Source organism: Puma concolor, chromosome B3 (assembly GCF_028749965.1).
Source record: "Puma concolor isolate L17-30 chromosome B3, mPumCon1.1.hap2, whole genome shotgun sequence".
NCBI classification, from domain to species: Eukaryota; Metazoa; Chordata; class Mammalia; order Carnivora; family Felidae; genus Puma; species Puma concolor.
Window position 1 is genome coordinate 110,158,778 of NC_141672.1, and position 19,426 is coordinate 110,178,203.

The 19,426-nt window shown below is 50.8% G+C and overlaps 1 protein-coding gene across 10 annotated transcripts in view; it reads right to left on the bottom strand.

Moving 5' to 3' along the window:
* Positions 1-19,426, bottom strand: part of MEGF11 (multiple EGF like domains 11) — a 362,425-nt gene that overhangs the window by 312,462 nt on the left and 30,537 nt on the right. For 2 of the 10 annotated variants that reach the window (XR_015252725.1, XM_086710993.1), the window contains exon 1: positions 11,047-11,308. The exons of 2 other annotated variants lie outside the window; for them this stretch is intronic. Coding sequence is in view for 7 of the 8 variants with exons in the window: in XM_086710993.1 (XP_086567119.1) it covers positions 11,047-11,245 (199 nt within the window). In the remaining variant the exon portion in view is untranslated. Of the gene's footprint in view, positions 1-11,046; positions 11,309-19,426 lie in introns of those variants that run through there. 6 more of the 10 variants (XM_086710987.1, XM_086710994.1, XM_086710989.1 and 3 more) reach the window with 5 other exon arrangements.

Genomic DNA, 19,426 nt, shown 5'->3' on the forward strand with positions numbered 1-19,426 from the left:
GAAGTGTTTAGACACAAACCCAAGGCCAGCTGGAGGACCTGACCCTGCACACCTCATCTGGGAGGGGGCTTTCATCAGGACCAAATGGCCTCCAGGCCACTCGGGCTCAGAAGGGTCTCTGAAGGGGCAGCACTTGATGCCCAATGACAGCGCTGGAACAGAAGCCCTCACACCTTGGGGAAGCTGCACTCCTAACTCCTGGGACCCCAGTGAGGTCCACACTCCTCACTCAGCCACCCCAACCCCAGTCCATCCAAACCGCTTCACCCCTTCTTTCTCCAGGCCTTAGCCTCAGTAACACAGTCCCCTTCCTCCATTCCACCTCCCCTGCTCCTCTCTCTGCCTCCAGGCTGCATGTGGGGCTGGGGAGACTGAGGAGGGTGCCCCTGCCCACAGCCACTGAGAACAGGAAACAGCAGAAAAAGGGCAGGGGAAGGCACACAGGTGTGCAGGGCAATTCACAGGCTGTGAGGGTGCCGTGGCAGCTGGGAAAGCCACGGACAGACAGACAAGGGGTGCGGAAGTTCTACAGAAGAAGTAATGTTACCCTGCGACGTATGCGAACGCTGCCGCCTAAACGCTGGGTTTCCAGAAGGTGTCTTTAACACCCTAAAATGTTTCCTATGGCTAAAAACCTGCATCCAGACCTTGCCATTATCCCAGTGAGGGGAGAGGGGTGGCTTTCCCCAGTGTCCAGAAAGAGGCATGACAGATAGGGGCCAAGGCCACTGTAAGTGCAGAGACCCTAACGTACGTGCACGCTCACGTGTGCACCCTCACGCATCACAGACCCACACCACATAAGCATGCACACGTGCACACACCACGGATGTACACATACACGTGCATGCACCCCGCACACACACACAGGCCCTCCATACGGCCATCAGCCATTAGAGCAATCAACACCCAGTGCCGACGCGGCGGCCCATTTGGACCGCTGTTTTTACAATGAAACGTTTATTAGCAATGAAGAGCGATCATGTCCGAAGTGAGTGGGCACTACAGTACTCTTCGCTAAGGTCAAGTTCCATCTGCTCGGGGAACAGCCACTCAGCCAGAGTGAGGCGGGGTGGGGGAGGGCTCCTCCTGCAGCCGGCCATGCACACTGCTCCCCCACTGCCCAGCCCCCTCAAGGACAGTCCCAGCCCCACTGCACCTGCCTCTGGCTCCCCCACATCCTGCCCACCCCACCCTCTCTCTTCTCTCTGTGTCCCTGACCAGCAACACCTCAGTCTCCGACTGGCAACCCAATGCAGAATTGAGGGAGTCCTTTCCTTTCTGGAAGCTTCCTTTTGTGCCTGTAGTTGGGTTTCCTTGGGGGCTGACTGCCTGGCGTGACTGTGCCCCCCCCCCCCCGCTCCTGGCGCTCTGGTCCCCAACGGGAGGGGAGTGTCCCGTCAGAGGGAGACAGCCAGGCCCCACCGGCACCAAAGCAGACATAAGAAGAACGCGTATGAATGGTAACCGGAAACACATCCCTCTCTTTCAGCCTTGCCAACCTGGCCTTTCTACCCTCCAGGGCCCACAGGAACTAACCAGAGGCATCTGACCATGTGAAACCACCCTGTGCCTCCACCCCCACCCAGCCAGCACCTCTCTTGGCTGGAGAAAGCCCTGTCCTCAGTTCACACCTCAGGGAGAGGGGCTCCTGGAGCCTCCGCCCCGGCGTCCCGGCCTCTCCGCCCACACCAGCAACCCCAAAGCACCTCCGCTTTTCCCCTTTGCCTTCTGCAAAGCTCCCACCAGCGCGAGCCCATGCACTCCGCCAACTCTCCGGTGGGGCAGAAGCAGAGACCTTGGTGGAGATCAGAGGTCAGAGCACCGATCCATTGGTTCCAAGGGTCTGCCTCTCCTGCAGGCCACTGCACCATATTTCTGCGACATGATCAATCCTCCGCAGCAGAGGGCGGAAGGCACTGTGAACTGCACCTACCGCTGTCAGGTCGCTCAAGAGGCCGCTCGCGTCAACTTTTGCTCTGTCATTCGGAACCGATAAACGGGGTAGGAAGCAGGGCATCCAGGCCAGACTCTGGGGTCCCAGTAGACCCAAGTCGTCTTCAACATAGTCTTCAATGTAGACTGTGAGTACAGGCAGGGTGACCTTTCAGAACCCCTCCTGGGTCACAGCCTGCCTGCTTATAAGGATGTGTTCCCAAGAACTCTGACCCCAGAGGGAAACGGAGTCAGGCAGTCCCAGCTGTGACCCAAGCACCTCTGCAAGTTCCTCCTTGCCCCACCCAAATTCACCTAAATGAGACTCTACAGAGGTGAGAAACAACCTCCCTAATCAAACAGGACACGGAGAGCAAACAAGCAATGCAGTGATGTGTGATTCTTAACTAGAGCTTGGTTGGGGAAAAAACAGCTACACGAGGCCTTTGGGAGACAGCAGAGAAAATTTTAATAAGGATTGGGCATTAAGAGATGTTGGAAAATTGGGGTGACTGGGTGGCTCAGTCGGTTAAGCATCCAACTCTAGATTTTGGCTCAGGTCATGATCTCGCGGTTCATGAGTTTGAGCCCCGCATCCAGAGGCTCCACGCTGGCAGTGTGGAGCCTGCTTGGGATTCTCTCTCTCTCTCTCTCTCTCTCTCTCTCTCACTTAAAGGGATTCTCTCTCTCTCTCTCTCTGCCTCTGCCAGCTTTCTCTCTCTCTCCCTCTCTCTCACTTAAAGGGATTCTCTCTCTCTCTCTCTCTGCCTCTGCCAGCTTTCTCTCTCTCTCCCTCTCTCTCACTTAAAGTAAATAAACTTAAAAAAAAAAAAGATGTTAGGAAATTATTGATTTTGCCAGTTGGGATAAGGTTCTTGTGATCACGTATGAAAATGTGCTTATTTTTTGGAGATGGACGCACGCTGACGTGCTGACCTGGTTAGGAGTGACTATCACGATGTTGTAATTTACTTTAAAATGATTCCGCAAAAATATAACGGACGAAGTAAATATAGAAAAACGTCAATGATTGTACAATGTTGATCATGGTCTATGGATCTTTAATTGCACCATTCTTTCCACTTTTCTACGCCTTGGTGGATTTTCGTAATAAAAAGCTAAAACAAAACAAATCAAAAAACACTTTTTATTTTTAGAAAAGGAAGAAAGAGTGGCAGAGAATGTTTCCCAGCCTTGCAGCACCAGGGGCAAACCCAGATTTGAGCTGCTGAGTGAGTTCTAGTAGAAAGGGCATGGGCTCTGGGGTCAGGGAGCCTGGGTTCAAGGCTGGCACACCCTCTCCTCTCTGCATGAATGAATGTTCTCTGAGGCTCAGGCTTTCCTCATCTGTAACACAGAAAGAATAAAACTATCCTCACCACGTTGTGAGAACTTGACGAATTTTTACATGTGGAAGTGGCTAACTTTTAAATTTTTTTTTAACGTTTACTTATTTTTTTTTTTAACATTTATTTATTTTTGAGACAGAGAGAGACAGAGCATGAACGGGGGAGGGTCACAGAGAGAGGGAGACACAGAATCTGAAACAGGCTCCAGGCTCTGAGCTGTCAGCACAGAGCCCGATGCGGGGCTCGAACCCACGGACCGTGAGATCATGACCTGAGCCGAAGTCGGCTGCTTAACCGACTGAGCCACCCAGGCGCCCCTAACGTTTACTTATTTTTGAGAGAGAAAGACAGAGACAGAAAGACAGAGCATGAGAGGGGGAGGGGCAGACACACACACACACACACACACACACACAGAATCTGAAGCAGACTCTTCACAAAAAAAACGCCCAGCGGGTCCTCGATAAACGTTCATTCTTGTCTTCTCTTTGCATCTCCCCTACTTGGTAAGAGGGTCGGGCTAGCGTGAGGCGACAAGATGCAAAATTTAAGGATTTCCACTTCCCGGGAGATAACAAAAATGCACTGTCCCCTGTATCTGCTGCGAAGTACAACGAAAAACTCTGGACGCTCTATGTAAAACAATTATAAGAAGGAAGGTGGAAGGAAGAAGCAGGCCAACTAGGAACCTCAAGTCCTCACAGATGGTGAGTTCCCTGGGTTTTTCAATGGCAATTTAAATCTATTTTTGTGGGGCGCCTGGGTGGCGCAGTCGGTTGAGCGTCCGACTTCAGCCAGGTCACGATCTCGCGGTCCGGGAGTTCGAGCCCCGCGTCGGGCTCTGGGCTGATGGCTCAGAGCCTGGAGCCTGTTTCCGATTCTGTGTCTCCCTCTCTCTGCCCCTCGCCCGTTCATGCTCTGTCTCTCTCTGTCCCAAAAATAAATAAACGTTGAAAAAAAAAATTAAAAAAAAAAAAATCTATTTTTGTTTGCAACTTCTGCATGAGGCAATAATTATAAATCTGTGTTGATGGGCACACGATGTATAAAAATGTAATTTGTATGACAAGTAACAGCACAAAAGAGAGAGAGGGAATGAACTTACATAGAAGTAAAGTTTGGGGGGGCGCCCGGGTGCCTCAGTCGGTTAGGCATCCGACATCGGCTCAGGTCATGATCTCACGGTTCATGAGTTCTAGCCCCACGTCGGGCTCTGTGCTGAGAGCTCAGAGCCCGGAGCCTGCTTCCGATTCTGTGTCTCCCTCTCTCTCTGCCCCTCCCCCTCTCGTGCTCTGTCTTTCTGTCTCTCTCACTCTCTCAAAAATATGTAAACATTAAAAAAAAATTAAAAGAAGTCAAGTTTTGGGGATGCCTGGGTGGCTTAGTCAGTTAAGCATCCAACTTGGGCTCAGGTCATGATCTCAGGGTTTGTGGATTCAAGCCCTGGGACAGGCTCTGTGCTGACAGCTCAGGAGTCTGGATCCTGCTTCAGATTCTGTGTCTCCCTGTCTCTCTGCCCCTCCCCTCCTTGCACTCTGTCTCTCTCTCCCTCAAAGATAAATAAACATTAAAAAATTAAAAAACAAAAAGTTTTGTATACCATTGAAATAAATTTGATATTAAATATTGTATTTTAAATAAGAAGGTTTAGAGATGTAAAGAATGCAAGGTTTCTGTACTCAAACTGATAAAATGACACCATAAAACTGTCATAAGTTATGTATACATAATGAAATACCTTGAGCAACTCCTAAAAAAAAACCTATACAGGGGTGCCTGGGTGGCTCAGTCGGTTGAGCGTCCGACTTTGGCTCAGGGCATGAACTCACAGTTTGTGAGTTCGAGCCCCACATCGGGCTCTGTGCTGACAGCTCGGAGCCTGGAGCCTACTTCCGATTCTGTGTCTCTCTCTCTCTCTGCCCCTCCCCTGTTCATGCTCTCTCTCTGTCTCTCTCTCTCAGTCAAAAATAAATAAACATTAAAAAAATTAAAAATTAAAAAAAAAAGATATACACACAAAAATACTACAGGGAAATCAAAATCAGTTTGTAAAAAAATGCTTAAGTAACCCCCCAGAAGGCAGGAAAAAGAAAACAGAGAAATGAGAAACAGAAACAAATAACAAAAATAAAATGGTGCTTAAGACCTAAGAAATCAATAATTATGTTGAATGTAAATGGCCAAAATACACTAATTAAAAAAGAGATTGAAAAAAAAAGGGTGGCAGGGAGATTGAGATTGGCAAAATTGTTTTAAAAATATGCCCCATGCCTGGGTGGCTCAGTTGGTTGAGTGTCCAACTCTTGATTTCAGCTCAGGTCGTGGTCCCAGCGTCATGGAATCAAGCCCCATGTCGGGCACCATGCTGAGTGTGGTGCTTGCTTGAGATTCTCTGTCTCTGTCTCTGTCTCTCTCATTCTCTCTCTCTCTCTCTCTCTCTCTCTCTCCCTTTTCCCCCCTCCCCTGAGTGAGCTCTCTCTCCCTCTCTCTCTCAAATAAAAAAATAGAAGAAAAAAAACAAAAACATGCCCCAACTAGAGTGGCTAAAATAAAAAACTGTGACAACACCAAATGCTGACAAGGATGTAAAGAAACTAGCACTAATGTATTGCTTGTGGTAAAATAAAAGGGTACAGTCACTCTGGAAAATAGTTTGGCATTTTCCTTAAGAACTAAACATGCAGAGAAATGAGGAAATGTTCACACAAAATCCACCCAAGAGTAGCAGCTTTATTTGTAATAGCCCGAAACTGGAAAACAACCCAGATGTCCTTCAGTGGGTGAATAGTTAAACAAACTTTGGTACATCCATTCCGTGGGGTATTACTATGCAATCACAAGGAAACAAACTATGGAATGCAACAACCTGAATGAATAATCTCCAGAGAATTATGCTAAGTGGGGGTGGGGGGGGAGGAACAACCACAAAATGTTGCATACTGTAGGATTCTATGAAATGAGAAAATGATGGAAATGGAGAACAGATTAGTCATTGCCTGGGGTTAATGAGGGCTGAATAAAAGAGCAACATCCTTGTGGCGATGGAATGTTCTGTACCTTGACTTTACCAATGTCAGTATCCTGGTTGTAATACTGTACTGCGGTTTTGCAAGATATTACCACTGGAGGTAAGTGAATAAAAGATATTGTTTCTTACAACTGTATGTGCATCTACATGTATCTCAAGATAGGAATTTAATTCACAAAAAATTAAGGAGGCACTCGATCTCAGAGTCACGCAAATGCAGGGTTAACACCTGAGAGCGAGCATATCCATCAGTGTTTACCTTAGGGACCTCACTTGTCTCACTCTGGTCCCAGCCCTGCCTGGGAAGGATGCCTACTCGGATCCACGTGGAGAATTCTAGAACCAGAGGACCAAAGTTTGGCCCCTAAAGGGCCAGGAATCATCATGATGTTCCATACCACCCACGTCCCAAACACTCCAGTCCCTATCCCTCAACGTGGAACCGTGGCTCTATGGGGGATGATGGGCAAGGAGGTATGAATGGGAGGATCTGCTGTACTCGAGGGGAATCAAGTGCATTCTGCAGAGATAGAATTTTAAAGGGAGGGACTTTTGGGGTGCCTGGGTGGCTCAGTCGGTTAAGCGTCCGACTTCGGCTCAGGTCATGATCTCGCAGTCTGTGAGTTCGAGCCCCGCGTCGGGCTCTGTGCTGACAACTCAGAGCCTGGAACCTGTTTCAGATTCTGTGTCTCCCTCTCTTTCTGACCCTCCCCCGTTCATGCTGTCTCTCTCTGTCTCAAAAATAAATAAACATTTAAAAAAAATCTTTAAGGGAGGGACTTTCAAGGTCATCCAGCTTCATATAAGGAGAAACCGAATCCCAGAAGAAAACATCACTCTCCCAAAGCCACACAGATAGATTCCTGCCTGGGATCGTCCCCGCAACACCACATCTTCCTCCTGTGAGCAGGAAGCACATTAGAACGAAAGACGAATATGGCAACATCTCTGTCTTCCAGATAAGTCCCGACAACAAGCACCTCCAGGGCCCTAGCTCCAGGAAGAACGGGACTTGGACCCGCAGGACAGGGGAAAGGGACAGGTCACAGGTGGTGAGAAAGAAGTAGCAGTCCAGGATGACTCTGGAGCATAGTGTTCCTGGTCCCACGTCTTTCTTCCTCACTCCTGCTTCCCCCGGACCACACTCCTCCATAACGCATCAACACGTTTTGGCCTCAGGTTCTGTTTTCTAGAGACCAGATTAAGATACCCTCTTGGGTGGCGGGGGGTGGGGAAGGGGGTGGTGGGAAGGGTGGGGATTAGAAATGCTAGCTAAACAGAAAAAAGAAGGGTGCCTGGGTGGCTCAGCTGGTTAAGCATCCGACTTCGGCTCAGGTCATGATGGCACAGTTCGTGGGTTCGAGCCCCGTGTCGGGCTCTGTGCTGACAGCTCAGAGCCTGGAGCCTGCTTCGGATTCTGAGTCCCCCTTTCTCTCTGCCCCTCCTCCTCCAATCCCATCCCCCCCCCCAAAAATAAACATTAAACAGAGAAAAAAGAAAGGTTGCTTTAGCCGTCATCCTTTGAGGCACACTGAGCAACCTTGGACCCTCTCTCTGCGTGTCCAAACCCTGGGGGCTCTAGATCCCAGGGCGGCTGTGGAGATGATGGGATAACTTTCTGTGCCTTCTTCTGTCCCTGTGTATCCTCTCAGGTATGCCCTGCCCTGGGGCCTTTCTAACCAGACCCATATAAGCAGCATCTTGCCAAGGGTGCCACTCAGCCCCATTTTACAGGAAAGAAAGCAAAGCTGAGACACGTTCCAGGACTGGTCCTCACCAGTTCACACTGATCCAGCCGCAACAGTTGTGTCAAGGTCAGCATCTGTTCTAGACTCTGCCAGGAGCCCATTTCCACCGCTCAATGCCCCATTCTGATGGGTGGGTTCTATAATGTACCAATTGTCAAATATTTTGGCTATGACGTTGGCTAAGACACGGTGCATGGGGGAGCCTCTTAGAAGCAGCTCCTTGCTCCCCTCCGGGTATATTCAAAATGCCAGGGTATGTTCCCTTCCCTACATAACCCCTCCTGCCAGAGAAGTCAGAGAAAAATACACTGATTTCTTGTCCTAAGGATCCAAATCACTAACACGGACCCAACCGCACAGACCTAATGAAACAAAATCAGACGTCCTAAGACATATATAGACTCAGAGACCATCAGAATTCCACACAAAGGCACTGGACGGAGCAGAGTTTACTGAAGGGGACTATTTGCAGAGGCGTGCGCAGGATTAAGGGAATCCGCAGAGAATGTTAAAACGTTCTGGAATTTGCAACGGTGGGAAGTCCTGAACAGGCACAGTGAAGAGTGGTGGTGGCAGGGGCTCGACGAGAGCTGAAGCTGAGAAAGAGGGGCGCCATAGTGGGGGCGGGGGGCAGCCCCTGCCAGAGCCCCGCACAGGGAGGGAGTAGGGAGGAAACCCCCCAACCCCTCTCTCCTCCCGCCCTCCAGTCTCCCACGTGTGCCCCCCATTGGCCAACCAGGAGGCAGAAAGCACGGGCCCAAGCAGAAGTGAGCTCCTCCGTGGCAGGGATGGCAGAGACGGCTGTGGGGGCCCAAGCGGCAACCCGAGGGGCACAGAGAGACCATCGTAGGCCCAGAGCGATGGGGGACACCTATCACACATGGTCCCTTAAGCACCAAGGCCTGGCACACAGCTGCCGGACTCGGCACCCACCCACCGTCTCGCAGCTGTCCTCGGCCTCTCCCGTCGGCGCTGGCTTGGCGTGTCCTGGGGGGGACTGCCTGCAAAGGGGAAGCCTGGGTGCCTTCCCTGCCCCCCCAGCCCCGCCTCTGCCTTAGGTCCCCAGAAAAGGGAGAGGACAAAGGAGGGTTTCTCCTCCTAACATGGCCAAACCCTCAGCCACGGGGTCCTAGAGCCAGGCTGGGCTGGCCTCTCACTCTGCCAAGAGCCCAGTACTTAAGGTAATTACATTTCTTTTCCTCCACTTGGCACGTTGCCCCCCCCCGGCAACACAGGGATGCCCTCCCCCCACCCCCACTGCCAGCTCTTAGCCTGGTCTCCACATGCAGAAGCAGCGGCATCCCCACCGCGGAGCCCGGGCCCCCAGAGGCTTGCTGGCAGATGGACTGAGGCAGCCGCCAGCACAGAATCCCCGCTGCCGGGGACTCCCTCAGCCCACATGGGGAGCACCAGCAGTCGGGACTCCACGGAGGCCGGGCAGGCTACCTCAAACCACGGAATGCGGGTGTCCAGAGGGAGAAAGAGCTACAGGCTCTGGACAGCTGGGGGGAGGGTCAAGTTCTCGGAGTGGGGTGAGCCTTTCTATGCCCTTGCTGGCTTCCCAGCTTTGCAGACCTGCCTGGGGTTTAAGGCAGAGCTGGGGAGAGCCAAGAAGCTCTTTGGTGGGATCAGGAAATTATAGCACAAGGGAGAGCAGGAAGGACAAGTCATAGGAGCTTATAAATCCTACATTGGCCGGGGCGGTGGGGGGGGTGGGGGGTTGTGCTGTGAGCTACAGATAACTCAGGACTGAAATTAAAAAATCAAACTTGTCCCTTTGTCCTCTCCTGCTCTCTTTGATCCCTCCCTGTGAATAAAATAAATGAAATAAGCCAACTAGATTCTTCAGATCATAGCTTATTAAAGCTGAAAGGGATCTCAGAGATGACGCCAATCCTTTGACTGATGGATGAAGAGACCCAGAGAGGTGAAGCAACATGTCCAAGGTCACACAGCAAGATGGTGGCAGCACCAGGGCAGGAGCTCCTAAGGTCTCCGAAATGTTAAGAGCCTATCACGCGCTGGGGACTGACTCTTCTGGACGCTGGGCTATAGCAGCAAACAAAACAGACGTACGGTTAGCAAATGTAGACCGATGCTGCCCCATAGAACTTTCTGCCGTGATGAAATGCTCCACATCTTGCTCTCCAGTACAGTGGCCACATAGCTGGTGTGGTCAGAGAACAAAATTTTTGCTGCATGCATTTTAGGATTGCTCCGTGTTCGTGAAGGACGGACTGGTTTGTCATTATGTAATGTCCCTCCCCTTCCCTGGGAATTTTCTTTGCTCTGAAGTGGACTTTGCCTGATATTAATAAAGCCACTCATGCTTTTTCTGCTGATCGATGCTTGCACGGTGTATCTTTTTCCAACCAGGAACTGAATTTTTAATTTTATTTGTTTTTAATTAATTCATTTAAATAACCACATGTGGCAAATAGCTACAGTATTGGACAATGTCATTGTAGAGAGCTCAGTTCCGCACGTTCTGTCTCCGTGCTGCCGGTGGCTAAGCAGACCAGCTCCTCCCCCCAGGGGAACACCACCAGGGACTGTCCCATGGAAGTCAGAGGCCCCAAGGAAGTTCCCCGACTGGGGGAACCATCCTCGTCACCGTCCGGGATGGAGAAAATGAACCCTGACCCACCCCTCTTCCTGAGATTCCGGAGCAGTTGGGTATACCCAGGGGGCAAGAGCCTAAGCGTGAGTTGGCTACTTCCAGAGCAAAACTTTGTCTCCGTCCTTGCTTCAGGCAAGTTCTCCCACCAAATCAGGGTGGCCTGATCCCTCCCCATTCTGGTCCTCACACTGCAGGGGGCAAGCATGCTCAAAATGTATTCTGGGGGTCTTGTGCAGGGAGCAGGCCTTTGCTTTGCTAGGTTGGCTTCGGCCTGGCCAACAGCAGCTGGAAATGAGACAGCAGAAGGGAAAGGGACGGGCCTCAGGGAGGGGAGAAGTGGTCGCTTGGTTAATTGAGATGACTTACATGTGAGGCTGGCCAGGTAGAACCCATTGCCGCCAAGGACTCCTCGGGCAGAGTGACCTCCTTTCTCCTCCAGGCATCCACACACCCTCCTCCTCACCGCACTGCTGGGTCTGCTTCCTTGGCATATCACCCCCAAGCCTGGCATCTCCTCAAAGGAGCTCACGGCACCGTGGGCATCCTTCCTGCACGTTCGGCACATGCAGAGGCTGCCTTTCCCTCCCAAGGCCCAGCGCGGAGCTGGGGCGCTGTGCGTGTGCCTGGAAGCTCGATGGAGAGGGCAGGGGAGGGGAAGAGAAGGAAAGAGAAACGGATTGCTACCCTGAGTCAGCAAAGGGCTGACTCACAGGGAATCCAGGGAGAGGGTCCTGATGTCCCGTTTGCCACTAACCTCTAGTTCGGAGTTATAATGCTCGCTCTCGCGCGCGCGCGCTCCTCTCCACACCCCCTCCCCACCTCCAGCCCTTTGCATTAACACTAGAATGCTAAGCCTGAGTTCCAGTCTCTGTGCATCTTGACTCTTTGTCTGCTTGTCTCTTGACATATCCCAGTATCGTTACCGCCCCCAACCATCACTTTGTGCCCTTGCCTTGGTCTCTGTCCTGAGCTTAGAGGACAGTGGAGCTGGGAGCCCAATGCAGGGAGTAAGGGAGGATGGAAACCAGCCGGCAGGGGCCCCTGCGCCCCTGGAACCTCCATATTACACCGAGCACACCTCCACTTTAATTTACACATCTTCTTTCATTTTTTTCACCAAATAAACTGTCACAATAATACAGGAGCTGATTCAATCCGGGCAGAGCTGTACAGATCGCATCAGAAAATGACTGATAGTCTTGATGTGGAAATTGCATTTATCATACAGGCAAATAAAGTGTGAAGACGTACACTCAGAATAAAGGTTTCGTCGGCACCGGAGTGCACAATTGACCTGGGATCCGCCCCATCCCCCCCGCAAAAAATGGGGCAACAGCACAGATTCAAAATAAGATTGTAACAGGGAGCAGGAGGGTCTATGGGATCAGGGGCCAGCAGAGGCTGGTGGGTTGGGGTGCATGGGGTCCAGGCAGCGTGGGGAAGAGCGCCGTCCAGACAGACTAAACCACGGTCCCCACCTGTGCCAGGGAAGGGAACAATGGCCGAGGGCTACCGCCCCCAAGAAGTCCTAGGAATTTGCTCCACATTGGAAACTCATGGCGAATTGCTCCGATAATTTACTGGCCCGGCTGGAGAGATGCATCTTTGAACTCCAGCAAAAGACTTTGAAAACCACTCTCAAACCTGGCTCTCAAAGCCCTGTCTGAGATGAATTAAAGGGAATTATGCACATAAACCCCCCAGATCAAGGGGATGCCCACTCTCCTTCAACTGCCTGCAAGCTGATTAGACAGATAGAGTTCACAGCAGAACAGGCACCCGGGCTGGAAAAATAAAATAAAATAAATTTGAAATGCAGAGATGGATGGCTTCTGTCACCAAGTCCCTCCAAAACCACGGTCTGTAAATTGGAACTTCCACTGATGCTAAGGCAAGAGTGATAGCTCAGTGGCGGCCATTGGCCTGCTGGGGTGTTTGGGGAAGGACTCTAGATTCCCCTTAAAAATTACCCACCGCCCCGTGTAAGGGGATCCATATCCAGGAGGATGGTTTTGGCTCTAAAATACACCCCATCACGCCAAGAAGGAGACACCGAGGCACGGCAAAGCCGGGTCACACTCAGACCCTCGCGTGTGCCACACTAACATGGTGCCCAGTGCCTGGGACCTTGCCGGTGTTCAGCAACGTTTACGGAAGACCGGACAAGATGCTGCCATCTTCCTGGGCCCTGCTGAGCCAACTCATCCCCACCTTGTCCTCTCCACTGGCACAGCCCAGGTCCCACATGAGCCACAAGGGGACGCGGTGGACAGGTACCTAGAACTCTATTCCGCTCAGAGCCTGGTCCAGGCCAGAGGCAGCTGACCGTCAGGAGTGCGGAAATTGAGATTTTCCACCCCAAAGACTGATGTCTCTCAGGCCAGGGCACCTGGAGAGGGAGGCCGGAGGGGGGATGTGTTGAAGGCTATGGCGGCCCACTCAGATCCCCCCTTTAGGACTGAGCCATTCATTTCCAAGTCTCTCTGGGAATTACCCTTGGCCAGAGAAAGCCACTTGGGTCAAGGTCACACCCCAACTCTAGGGGCAGCTGCATCCGATGACTGGTTAGTTGGCCAAAGGGAGGGTGGTTCCCAAGGCTCGGGCCCTTGCCTCGTGGTGAGACGGCTCTGCGGGCCACCCCTCCCCACGGAGGGGAGGCTCCAGTGTGACCCCATCACCGTCCAGCTCCACACTCCACCCCACTTCGCCGCCCTGTCTCTCCACAGGTGTTGATGCCAGGGCACGTGCCACAGAAGTTGAGGTGACATGAGATCCCTTGTCTAGCCTAGTCCGTCATGGCAGGGCCAAGGGGACCCAGAGGGGGGGAAGAGGCTTGCCCCTGTGTATGCGGCCGGTCCTGGCAGAGGTGCCCCTAGAACTCAGGCCTCCTGACTCCACGCTTCCCCAGGAACGCTCCCGAAAGGCAAGGCCTTAGATGAGTGATTGAGAAAGACCATTTCCTGGTCCCCACTGGCCCCGGTTTCCACTCTGTCATTTTGTGGGCCCTCACTCCCAAAACACGCTCCGTGGGTGCTCAGCATCTCTTGGCTCATCTAACCGGCATCCTTCTCAGAACGGGGTACGAGTGCTGCCGTTTTACTAGGTTTATCGAGAGCCTCGCTCAACTAAGGAAAGGTACTTTCATCGGTCTCAGCTGGGTTATTACAGTGGACAAGTACCTATGTGTCCCCCCAATTTTTAAATGGAGGGGAAAAAAACCCAGAATCACCCAGCATTTACATTGATTTGGCTAATCCCTAGAGGAGAATACAATTAAACGACAGGAACAAAATGAAAGCTGACTGATGAGTTGCCATTTTAAGACACTTGGTTCAATTAAGCTAAAAGCCTGCTCTCGGGGCCACAGCAGTCGTTCCCAAACACTGCCAGCCTGTCAGATCGGAGTCGGGGCTCCTCAGCAAGAGTCAGGATGCTCTCAGAGCCAACAGGGAGGGAATCCCCGGAATCTGCACCTGAACCTGCCTTTCCCATTTAGGACCAACTTCGCAGATCCCTGCTGACAGCCAATCACCCTTCTCTGGCTGGCTGAGACTCAACCGGGGCTGGGGTATAGACAGGGAACACGGGTTCTAGCTCTAAAGCATGGAACTCCTTGTTTTTTGTCCTGTTGGCTTGCCCATCTACTTGCTTTATAAAAGATGGGCCCCTGGTGGGAAGCTAGGGCCTGTTTTGCCACTACCTTGCCTCAGTTTTCTCATCTTTAAAATGGGGGCGTCTGTGGACCATGGAAACCTGGACGTCAGCTCCCTCTCTGTTGAGAACACGCCACGAAACTTCAAACCAGTCCTTAATCCTCCATCGGTTGCGGCTTCCTTAGCAGCAAAATCAGCCTTAAGTGCCTGTTTATTCCACCACAAGGAAGCCCACAAGTATTGGCACAGAAAGGACAGCCTCTTCAACATAGAGTTTCAGAACAATGTGATATCCACTGGCAAAAAAAAAAAAAAGTTAAAAATAGGTACATACTTGAACTTGAAATGCTTCACCAAAGAGGATATACAGATGGCAAAGAAGTACATTAGGCATTAGGGGAATGAAAGTTAAAACCACAGTGTAATGTCATTCAGAAGAGCTAAAATAAAAATTAACGATAACACCCAATTTTGGCAAGGATGTGGAGATACTGGGTCACTCCTGTATTACCGCAGGAATTTAAAATGATACAGCTACTCTGGAAAATAGTTTGGCAGCATTTTTTTTTTCCTTAAACTAAACATGCAATTACCATATGACCCAGCAATTGCACTCTCGGGCACCTATCCCAGAGAAATAAAAACTTATGTCCACACAAAAACCTACACTACGATGTTTATGGTAGCTTTATTTGTAACAGCCAAAACCTGGAGACAACCAGAATATCCTCCGTGGGCAAATGGTTATACACACACAGTACGCCCATGCTAGGCTGAATAGTGTCCCCCGAAATTCACGTCCACCCAGAACCTCCAAATATGAGCTTAATTGGAAACAGGGTCTTTGCAGATACAACAAGCTAAGATGAGGCCATAGTGGATTAAGGTGAGCCCTCAATCCAGTGACTGGTGTCCTTATGAGAAGGTCACGTGGCAACAGAGGCAGAGATTAGAGCAATGCCCCTGCAAGCCAGGAACAGCCACGGTTGCTGGCTAGGAAGAAGCAAGGGAAGATTCCTCCCCAGAGCCTTTCAAGGAAGCACCACCCTGCTGACACGTTGATTTCAGACTTCTGGCCTCAAGAACCTCAAGAGAATAAATTTCTGTTGTTTTAAACCAGCCGGCTTGGGGTACTTCGTTACAGCAGCCCTCGGAGGCTAATACACCACGGGAAACTACTCAGTAATAAAAAGGAACAAATTGATATGCAACAACCTGGACAAACCTCCGGAGAATTAGGCAGAATGAAAAAAGCCAACCTCAAAAGGTTACATACTCTGTGATTCCATTTATATGACATTCGCAAAATGACAAAATTAGAGTGATGGAAACCAGATCAGTGGTCACCAGGGGAGTGGGGGAAAGAAGGCTGGACTATAAAGGGGTAGCACAAGGGAGTTTTTTTTTGGGGGGGGGGGGGGTAGTGACTGAACAGCTCTGTACCCTGATTGCAGTAGGGGTTCCACGAATCTGAACATATGATAAAATTCACAGAGATACACACACAAAGCGAGTTCATGGAAACACTGGTGAAATCCCAAACACGATCTATAGTTTAGTTAACAGTATGACGTCAACATCAATTCCCAGTTTTTGTATTTATGTTATGTTTACCTGAGATGCTATTTAGCATGGGGGCGGGGGGAAGCCAGGGGAAGGGTACCCGAGCACTCTTTACTATTTTTGCCGACAATTATTTCAAAATAAAAGGTTTTTTTAGAAAGGAGCGTTGGGGAGATTCCGTTACGTTTTACAAGTATAAAAAAAAATAAAATAAAAAAGATGTTACTCTTTGAAGTTGACTTCCAGCAAGTTCTGGAGGCAGACAAACCCAGGTTGCAATTCAGGCCTGTCATTTACTCACTCTGCTGCTTTGGGCAAGTTACTTCACTTCTCTGAGCCTCAGACTCCTCGTGTGCACATTCTCATACCGGAATAATGACACACTGCCTTTATATTCCATGGAGATGATGTGTGTAAAAGCAACTGAAGCCATCACTAGAACATGGATGGTGCTGAGTAAACCTTAGTTCTGATCTTATCCCAACCAGTGCGACTCCTCCCATCTGTTTTCTGGACCCGCCACTGCATTTGATTCGAGGTCAAATGACCCTTCAAGGTCAAACGGTGTTCTCCTGGGAACCCAAGTGCCTCTAGAATACAGTTCTTCCAGATCTCCCTACCTGGGCCCACATACGGGCTGGGCTGCCCCGGAAACTCAGCCCTCCTTGAAAACAAACACCCCCTGTGGGAGCCCCAACCAAGTCTGCAAAGTTCCCCCGCCATTAAGCCCTCAGTGTTGATAGGGAACAGCACAAACTCTCCCCTGCTCTGAGACCCATTTACTGTCCCTCCCTGTCTTCCCCCCCATCATTAGCCCAGGTACTCTTCCAAATGGCCTTGCAACCTTTATGACCGCAAAGTACATTTTACAGAGTACCTTTCGCACATGTTATATATCTCTCTAGCACCCCAACAAGACCCTAGCTGGAGGCGGAGCAGGTAAAACCCCAACTTTCCAATCAGGGAGGTGGGTGAGGAGTAAGAAGGAGAAAGGGAAAACCAACCTACTGTGTGCCAAGCACTTCACCTCCTTTCATTTAATGCTTACAACAAGATTATGACATAGGTAGCATTAAATCTCCATTTTTTCAGATGAAAATAACCTCCTCTTCCTCAGTTCAGAAAGGTAAGCAACATATCCAGTGACACATGGCCAATAACGGCAGAATGGGGATCAGACCCAAGCCTTCCTGACTCTAAACCAGGGATCCTTCCTTCACACCAGGCACAAAGCCCATCATGCTCTCATCCTTCCTCCCATCCATCCACCCCTCCATCCATCCACCCCTCCATCCATCCTTTATTCATTTTAACAAGAAGCAATTGGAAATCTATGGGGGTCTCTTGAAGACCAGACCAGACCCATGAGTGCTCTGGCCCCACATTGTGAAGATCTTCAGATGCTCCTCCTTACATCCCCAAAAGGCTCAATCTTTTCATACTGTGTCATGTGTTTCTACCCTGGGAATTTCCTAGAGCACCCTTTGCCTACTTTAGGCAGTAACACCAATATCCCTTGTCCCTATTGTGCAGGTCAAGTCTGGAAGGATCCTTAGAGAGTAGTCAAGAGGACACTGGGACCCACAGAGGGAAGACACCTGCCTCGAGTCCCACAGTGAGACGGAGGCAGGGGCAGGACTAGCCCCCAGGCCTCCCAGCTCGTGTCCAGCCGTCTCTGCATGGGTCCCAGCACAGCCGAGCTCCGTCACTGCTGATGGCCGTGCCTGCCGTCCTCCTGGGGAGAAGGCTGCCTGGGTCGGGGGCCCACGGCGGTTCCAGCGCTCTCTCTTCCCTTCCACATTCCTAAATCCTGCCCATCCTCAGCCCCACCTCAACCCTGCTTCTCCCTTGAAAGCTCCCCAGATCATTCTAACCCATTCCAGCCTCTCCTTCCATGGACCATGGCTGTGTCCACCATATTCCCCCTGACGCCTCTGGATCTCACATAATTTCACGGCCATCCCGAGCCTGAGTTCAACCTTCCTGGTCAGGCCACCACCCTCCTCACAGCAGTTGGCATAGCTGAGAGACTATAAAACAAAAAAAGCGGGGAGGAGATAGAACCCTCTTTATTTGAGTATTTGTCCATACTATCAGACTACCAGTCCAATTTGGGGGGGATCTCTCCTATCTTTTCCCAAACCTGGGGGGAGTTGGCACTTTCCCCCAAAGAACAATCTAGAAGACCTCTCTTCCCACTGTAGCATTGCCTAATAAACTACGCAGGATTAAACTTGAGGGTAAAATCCCACCTTGAAGTTGAGACTGCCTCCCCCCCGTGACTAATTGAGACGCCAGGATCAAACTAAGTGTTCCATCCCATTAAATAAAGCCACATAAAAGACGCACCAGCTAACAGCGCTTTCCCGACTTCCTCAAGCTGGCCTGCAGTAAGTATTCCTAATTGTGCTTGTTAAAAAGTGGATTTATGAATCCCAATTAGGCCACTCGCACTTACGCGGCAGCAGTTTTCAATACCCCCGAACCTTCCTTCTGCCCGGGATGAAATTATTTTTGGTGGGTGACAGGATAATTACTGCAACATAAAAGGACCCACCCGGTACCACAGCAGCAGCTTCAGCAGTTCTGTTAGGAGGGCTCGAGGACAAGCAGAGTCTGGATGGCAAGTTTAAACCCAGGTGGGGCTGCCGTCACTCCATACCTCCCGGCCATGCAGGCACCTCTCCTGGTACTTTTCTCCTTGGATCCAAGAGTGAGCCGTTAAGGGTCTGACTCTTGATTTCGGCTCAGGTCATAATCTCACGGCTCGTGAGTTCGCGCCCCGTGTCAGGCTCTGTCCTGGGACTCTCTTGGGATTCTCTCTCTCCCTCTCTCTCTGCCCCTCCCCACCTCAAAACAAATACATTTAAAAGTGTGTATTTATACATATTTTTTAAAACAGCCTCTAGATGCTGCCCTGTCTTGCATTCCCCCTGCCCTTTAGTTCCTGGTGGCTCCCCAGCTCTGCCGGTACCTTCCCACCCCAGAGCAAGTTCTCCCCACTGAATGGCCTTTCCTCAGCCCTGCGCTTCCCCATCTTCCATAAAGATCCAACTCAAACGCCTCCACCTCCAGGAAGCCTTCCTTACTTGACCCAGCCTCTTGCGCCTGCTGCTGCTCAAGCACATGCATCTGTCCGATTCCTCAGGTGTGTTTGTCCCCGGCTCTGGGCCATGAGCTCTCTGAGGGCAAGGACTGGTCCTCTTCATCCTCTTCCCCAGTGTCTGACACCTGGTAGGCCGGCTCACCCACTCACTCCTTTGATCTTCTTATTGGAACCCAATTAAAAATGGGCAAAGGATCTGAACAGGCTTCTCCAGGGACGATATACAAATAGCTAAAAGGCACATGAAAAGAGGCCCAGCATCGCTAATCATCGGGGAAACATAAATCAAAACCACAATGAGATACCACCTTGAGCCATCAAGATGGCTGCTGCTGAAAAAACAGAAAAAAAACAAGTGTTGCTGAGGATGTGGAGAAATTAGAGCCTGCATACACGGCTGATAGCGATGGAAAACGGTGCAGCC